General features: G+C 46.6%; 1 protein-coding gene across 1 annotated transcript; it reads right to left on the bottom strand.

Moving 5' to 3' along the window:
- Window positions 1-1,511: 1,511 nt before the first annotated feature.
- LOC118094670 (uncharacterized) lies at window positions 1,512-6,547 on the bottom strand. The gene is made up of 2 exons (XM_035135257.3): window positions 6,334-6,547; window positions 1,512-3,483 (listed from the first exon to the last, which is right to left on the bottom strand). Exon 2 carries the CDS (start codon window positions 3,443-3,445, stop codon window positions 2,081-2,083), a length of 1,365 nt encoding a protein of 454 aa, XP_034991148.3. The 5' UTR covers window positions 3,446-3,483; window positions 6,334-6,547; the 3' UTR covers window positions 1,512-2,080.
- Window positions 6,548-7,872: the final 1,325 nt, after the last annotated feature.

Raw genomic sequence — 7,872 nt, forward strand, 5'->3', positions numbered from 1 at the left:
TTGCTCCCACCGATTTCAATAGGAATGAAGTGTGATGATCTTGGTCTGGACCTTAAGCCCCTGTCCAAAGCCTGCCCTTCACTAAATGGTCTCATATACAAAAATAAAACACTTGTTTTCTTGATGGGTAAATCAAGGTACTCCCTCAAGCTCCTCCCCTCCATCAGCACAAGAATCCCACAGGTGGCAGTATTACTATATCTCTTTGCCTTCTATGTTGGGGGAAAGACCGCATCCTTTGAGAAATCTGATTAGGCCCAGGGGGCTCTGGTTGCTGATCCCCTCTCTAGGCCTAGTGTGCTTGGCAGGGGGTTGGACTGGATGGCCCTTCTGGTCTCTTCCAACTCTATGATTCTATGAAAACTTAGGGGGAGTTATTCAGTGCCCCCATTAGTTTTATTATCCCCACTTCTAATACCCAGATACTGGTGTTAGGAATCAGACACTTGAGTCAATTAAATGCATCTTGATCTTTCCAATTAATTGTGGGGGCATCTCCTTTATCAATGCTTTTAATCAAATAATTGACTAAATATTGCAATCCTTGTTGGAAGGATTTTAAGGCTATAAGAGAAGACAATCATTGGCCATATTTCTTTTCAGAACATTCTGGAAAAAATGTCCAGTCTGTTTTTGGACCCTTTGGCCAACTGCTCTTTCAAAATATCAGTCTCCCAAAGAGAAAACCAAATATCCCTGCAAGATGTAGCATTGTGAATTTTCTTGAACGTTAGAGCAGCTCCTGGAAGGGGCTTCCATTAAATCAAGCGTTCAGCTCTTGCATAACTTCAAATTTCATCACTCGGAGGAAACTAACATTTGAAGATTGAACAGACCAAAACAGAATTGACAAATGCAAGGGGGGCAAACTCAAAAATATAGTGTTTTGGAAAATGTTTGGATTGCTTTTGCACATGTGCATTTCACACGAAAGCTAAGCCATGGTTTAGTGTGGGGCAACGGTCCCTTTTAGCCTGAGGGCTGGACTAAGGCTGGGCCAATCCTCTGAGAGCCACAGAGACAGCCCCACTTGTTGAAAATAGATCAGCTTCTTGTGGTTTGAAGTTGGCTTCTTTCAACAAGCCATAGTTAATCTTAACTATATTTTGTCCACGTTGTGACAACGCAGCAAGCTTTGGGTGATTTAAACAGGGCCAAAAGTTCCTATGCTTCTCCTTGTACCTGAAGAAGCACTGCTATTGGCTTTGGGGTCCTTTCAAAGACATTTTGAAAAAATGTAAAAAGACAATTAAAAAAAAGTTTTATGGACACACACTGGATTGGGGGGGTGGAGAGTTGGAGGCAGCACATTGGGCCTCTTCCATGAATGGCGGGATATTCCTTTCGCAAGGAGAAAAAAAAAATTTGTAGCGCCAAGTGGAATGCAGGAAAAAATAGCAGCTAGGGTAATTGCTAACCCTTACCACAGAATAGAGAACCCTTACCAAGAACAGAGAAATCTCTATTCTTATACTCTCAAAATCCTACACAGAGAAAGAACAGAGGACAGGTTTTCTACCGCTTTTTTTATTATCTCAAGTGTGGATCTATCACTGTTCCATACTTTGTGAGTCTGTCCACTGTTTTGCTGGTGCACATGCGAGCATCATCTGAAGGTAAAGAGTGAGGTTTTGTGAAAGGAGCCCCCACCTATGTCCCCATCTGCGGGAACCAATGAGGGGAACACCTCTGCTTTCCCCTGCTTCTGTCAGGCATCAATGCCCGTGCAACATTACCAGCCATCACTCCGATGTCCACCTTCATCTCATACCTAATTGCATGCCCAGCAACCAACGCACCTCACACTAAGCGACGGGGCGAAGGTTGCCATGCTCACCGGCACTGGAAGGCAAAGGGTCAAGAATGAATGTGGACATACAGAGGTGAGCAAACAGCCTGTAGAGCTATCCCATACACATCTCAAAAATAAAGGCAAGAATGGCCCATCCAGATGTTGATGGACTACAACTCCCATCATCCCTCACCACTGGCCACGGCTACAGGGGATGATGGGAAGAAGAGTCCAATGGCATCTGGATCTCGAATATAAAAGGCAAGGTTCTCAATGGCCAGCTGTGGGCTACAGGATAGCCAGAGCAGATGCCTCTCCCCCGTGCAGCGCCTGATGCTCCTCCAACTGCACCTTCGAGCCGAAGCTCATCCCGCACTCGGCACACTTGTTTGGCTTCTCTCCTGTGTGGGTCCTTTTGTGCTTCGTCAGGGTGGAGCTGTCGCAGAACCCCTTGTTGCAATAGGGGCATTTGTAGGGCCGCTCCCCCGTGTGCAGTCTCCGGTGAATGACCAGCTGCGACCACTGACGGAAGGCGCGGCCGCAGTCGGGGCAGCCAAAAGGCTTCTCCCCGGTGTGAGTCCGGTGGTGGTTCAGGTAGACAGAGCTCAGCACAAAGGCCTTGCCGCACACATCGCACTTGTAGGGCTTCTCCCCGGTGTGGCTCCGCCGGTGGATGATGAGGGAGGACGTGTCGGTGAAGCCCTTCCCGCAATCCTCGCATTTGTAAGGCCGCTCCCCGGTGTGGCTCCTCTGGTGCGTCACCAGGTGGGAGCTGAGGCTGAAGCTCTTGCCGCACTCCACGCACTGGTGGGGCTTCTCCCCGGTGTGGATCCGCTGGTGCTTCTTCAGGGTCGAGTTCTCGATGAAGCTCTTCCCACAGTCGGGGCATTTGTGGGGCCGCTCGCCCGTGTGGATGCGCTGGTGCTGGATGAGGTGCGAACTCTGTCCGAAGCTCTTCTGGCACATGGGGCACTGGAACGGCTTGTCCCGCGCGTGATACCTCTGGTGGCGGATCAGGTTGGAGGCCTCGCTGAAGTTGACCCCGCACTGGGCGCACCGGTATGGCTTCTCGCCCGTGTGAATCCTTTGGTGCTTTGTCAGGTTGGAATAGAGGCTGAACGTCTTGCCGCAGTCGGAGCAGCTGTGGGCCACGCCGCTCGTGTCGATTGCTGTGGCCTCCCCGTTGCTGTCGATGAGGTAGGCCACCTCTGTCAGGTGAGTCCTTTGGTGCACCCGGAGCCTGGCGCTCTCGTCAAAACTCTTCCCGCACCGGGGGCACTTGTAGGGCTTGTCTCCCGTATGGATCCTCCGGTGCCTGAGCAGAATGGAGCTGCGGTTGAAGGTCTTCCCGCACTCGGGACATTTGTAAGGCTTCTCTCCCGTGTGGATCCTCTCGTGCTCAGCCAGGTTGTTGCTCCGGGTAAACCTTTTCCCGCACTGCGAGCATCTGTAGGGCTTCTCGCCCGTGTGGATCTTCTCATGCTGAACCAGGTTGGATGTCTTGTTGAACCTCTTTCGGCAAACGGAGCACTTGTAAGGGGCCGGCGCGCCCGCAAGATCCCTCATCCCAGGCCCACCACTTGCTATGTGTCCTCTAGGAGCCTCAGGTGGATCCCTTGAACTTTGGGTAATCAGATCCTCTTCCTGCTCCATTCTAGGATCCTGGAGGACATGAGATCCTGGATTGGAGACTGGGGGAAAAACACACACAAATGGGGTTATGGACCGCACAAGCTCCGTCAAGAATCATTTATGAGTCTTTTCTATTTCCTTGCCATTATATTGAAAACCTGCTTAATATTTTAAAAATCTCTAAGTAGTGTACGATTTAAAAGCAGCAGAACAATATCTTTAAAACAAAAGACAACATAAAACCAGCAAAATGGAATGTGAAAGCAAATCCAAGGATATAAAAACAGGAATTCAAACAGATAAAAATTGGCCCCGATCTTATTGGTCAGGAAAGGTCTCAGCAAAAACATGTGCCTTTAGAAGATATTTGAAGCAACTAAAGTTTGCCACTTCACGTATGGCAGAGGGAAGGGACTTCCATAGAAGAGGGGCAACAATAGAAAATGGCTGGTATGGGTCACTGCCCTATGACCTTCTGTGGTACCATGACTGTAATTTCCTCAGATGATCTAAGTGATCTTACAGGTCTATACAGGAGCAAACAGTCCCTTTTAAAAGGTCATGGTAACATCCATAAATTGGGTTATTCCCTCCTCTTAATCTTCAAAACATGCTATTTAACTGTGTGAAGTCATTGGAGGATTTGCAGGTAACTCTGGGTTCATCAAAACCCAGGTGAGGTATGTTGTTAAATCAGTGGCTTGACATGGAAATGGATTGGAAGAGGGCCAATAAACAAGGCTCAATCCAGACAAAATGTTGTAGGTACTGTTAATAGGTGGTTCCTCTGTATTCAACTTGTTCTGGAGGAGGTTGCACTCTCCCTCAAGGGCCAATTTTGTAATTCAGAGGTACTTGTGGAACAATCATAGTCATTAGCTCAGAGTGCCTCTTCCCAGCTTAGGTTTGTACCCCAGCTATACCGTAGGTAAAGGTAAAGGACCCCTGGACGGTTAAGTCCAGTCAAAGGCAACTTTGGGGTGCGATGCTCATGTCGCTTCAGGCCGAGGGAATTGGCGTTTGTCCTGACAGCTTTCCGGGTCATGCGGCCAGCATGACTAAACCACTTCTGGTGCAACAGAACACCATGACGGAAGCCAGAGTGCACGGAAACGCCATTTACCTTCCTGCTGCAGCAATACCTATTTATCTACTTGCACTGGTATGCTTTTGAACTGCTAGGTTGGCAGGAGCTGGGACAGCTATGACCCTACCTGGACACAGAAAGCCTTGCTCCGGTGATCCACGCCCAGGTAACCTCCCATCTGGGTTATTATAACACGTTGTGAGGTGGAGGAGACTGCCTTTGAAAACTATCCAGAAACTCCAGCTGATAAGGAACATGGCAGCAAGATTGCTCACTGGGACTGAGTGTTAAAAACATATTGCATCATACATGTTATTTTGGCATCTGCATTGGCTCACAGTCTGTTTCTGGGCGAGATTCAGAATGCTGTTATACGGCTCTTCATAACATGGGATTGGGTACCTGAAGGGTCACCTCTCCTAACATGTACCTACCTGGACCCTGAGATCAAAGCTGCAGGATCTTCTTTAGGTGTTCCTACCAGGAGAGATACGGCAAATGAATCGAAGGGTCTTTTTAGTGGTGGCACACTAGCTGTGGAATGCCTGCCACAGAAAGGCTTCCTTGGCACCAACCTTAATTTCCCAGGGCTTTTAAATCTTGCTGTTTTCATTTTTGACACTCCCCTTTTTGTTTCTGAGCTTAATGTGGAATTTAAATTCTGCTTCACATTGTAGTCTATTAATTTTACTATTGTTGTCTTTTAACTTTTTTTGGTTAACTCAGCTGCCCTGGGAACTTTTTGATGTAGAAGAGCCTACAAATGCTGAAAAACAAACAGGTAAAGTAGGTTTGGCCAAACCCAATGAGTTTAGAGGCCTAAAAGGGAGTTTAGGGAAGCTTTTAATGTTTAACAGACCATTGTATTTTAATATTTTGTTGGAAGCCGCCCAGAGTGGCTGGGGAAACCAGTCTTTGGTAAAATAATACCAAGGAAGCTATAAGTAAATAAAATTAAGATCAAAGGTTCAATCCTTTGTAGTAGCTTAAAGCTGCAATATTAACCCCACTTTCCTGGGAGTAACTCACCTTGAATTTAGGACTCAATTCTGACCAGACCTGCTTAGGATTGTGCTGTAAATAAATGAGGGTTTCTTTATAAATGTTTAGCGGACTTTGCCATTGCAACTATTGGAGGAGAATTACTATGTTGGATCGTGCAGTGAGATGTGCATTTTCTTCTTTTGGTCCTCCCTTTCATTTACCTTTCTTTTTTAGTTACAGGTAGGTAGCCGTGTTGGTCTGACGTAGTCAAAACAAAAATAAAAAAATTCCTTCCAGTAGCACCTTAGAGACCAACTAAGTTTGTCATTGGTATGAGCTTTCGTGTGCATGTTTAGGGAAGCTTTTAATATTGAATAAATTATAGTATTTTAATAATTCTGTTGGAAGCCGCCCAGAGTGGCTGGGAAACCCAGCCAGATGGGCGGGGTATAAATAATAAATTATTAATTATTATTATTATTATATTGGCATGCAATGTATAATTAAATATCCGCAAGTAAAGTTACAATTTATTCCTAAGCATTATACTATAGAACACCCATTATATATTCTCTCCCACCCACTGACTGCATTTCACCGCCCTTTCCCTGCGCGATTCATCTCCTCTCTCTCTCTCGCTCTCTCTCGCTCTCTTGGAGCGTGTTGCTGAGAACGCCAAGGTTGTAGGTTCGATCACCGTATGGAACAGCTGCATATCTCTGCATCGCAGAGGGGGCTGGGCTAGATGATCGACGAACTCCCAGTGCTATGATCATAATATATAGCACACATCCGTCCTCTTTCTCTTTCTCCCTTCGTCCACGCCCGGCCAACTTACCGAACTCAGAGTATTTGTGCCCCTGACATCACCATCCCCGCCTCCCTGGATGGCTCCTGGCACAAGCCGCCTCCCCAGGTGGCTTACTTAAAGCATCCACCAGCCAGCAAAGCCCAGCCGGAGGGAGGAGCAGCCACGGAGGAAGGTGCTCCCTTTATTAGAGCCCCCTTCTCTTTTCCTGCAGCGGTCTCCAACATCTTCAGGAACCACCAGCGTGGCTGGCAGAAAGCTGGGAATGCCGCGGACGCTCTGTGGTTTTAACTCTTTGCTCTCCCACTTTGCTGCTGCTGATGGTATTTTTTTCTTAAACATGATGTTTTGCAGCAAGTTAGCAGAATGCCGTCTTGTCGGTGGATCAGGCCAGAGCCCCATCTAGTCCAGCGCCCCTGTTCTCACGGGACGCCTTTGGGAAAGCCAGCGAGCTGGCAAGAGCGCTCCCCCACCCCGTTGTGATTCCTAGCAGCTGGTATAAAAGAAGTCAACAGGGCTCTTTGGACATATTAATCGAGTCTTTATTTCCTTTGACAATTTATATGCCGCTTAATTACAATCTGATGCAATGCAACGAAGAGTTAAAATTATAAAACCAGACTTCAGTTAAAATGCATGCTGGAATAAAAAAAGGATTCAGTAGGTGGGGGGGTGGGGCTGACTTGCCACATCTGGAAGGGAGTTCCATAAAACTGGGCCCATAATATTGAATGCTTGCACCTGGTGGGTACAAGCTGTGCATCTGAGCCATGGGGGAGCAACTCCCAGTGACTCCCCTGGAATGAGGGATCAGGTGGTCCCTGAGGGATCCTTCGCCAAAGTTGTCAAGAACTTTGTAAATTAATGCAAGGACCTTGAACACAATTCACTCACCAATCTCTGAGTGGAGAGACTCTGGCTATTTTTCTTCTACCTTTCAAGGTATAGTCACTTCCAATTAGGTGAGGGATAGAGGGTTGCTCCAATTTTTTCCTTAAGGCAACAGGGCAACTTATTTGGACATGTCAATTATGCTACTTAGCTGGCCAGCTAAAACAATTAATTATCTTACGAAGAAACCGGACACAGAATCACAAGCCTTTAAGGGTTTCATGGATAAATCAGACTTGACCCACAACAAACCTATAAAAATATATTGCTATTTAGGTCAGGAATAGCCAGTGTTATACTCTCCTGATGTTTTTGGATGACAACTCCTGTTATCCTTCGCCTTGAGCCAAAATAGCTTGGACTGATGGGAGTTGTAGTCCAATAACATGGAGTGCAGCTCTACATATAAAGCTTCCTCAGGTCTGACACCAATACATTTCCCTCATCTATCTATTTGTCTATCTATCAAAAAAAGGAAACAAGCAGGATACCATAGGTATTTGTGATGACAGTGTCATTTTAATTTTGAATTTCTTTCTTCCCGTCTGCTTCCAAGAGAAACATAAGGTCAGCTTGCAAATGCAGTGAATTCACGTCACTGCACAAAAGTGGTATCACAATGCTGGACTCAGCCATAAATAATCCTATATAGTCATTTCTGTCCTGCTATTATTTCTC

This window comes from Zootoca vivipara, chromosome 12 (assembly GCF_965207765.1).
Source record: "Zootoca vivipara chromosome 12, rZooViv2.hap1.1, whole genome shotgun sequence".
In the NCBI taxonomy this organism is placed as follows: Eukaryota; Metazoa; Chordata; class Lepidosauria; order Squamata; family Lacertidae; genus Zootoca; species Zootoca vivipara.

Excerpts from the sequence above, each read along its gene's own strand:
- LOC118094670 (XM_035135257.3), bottom strand. The coding sequence starts at position 3,445 with ATGGAGCAGGAAGAGGATCTGATTACCCAAAGTTCAAGGGATCCACCT.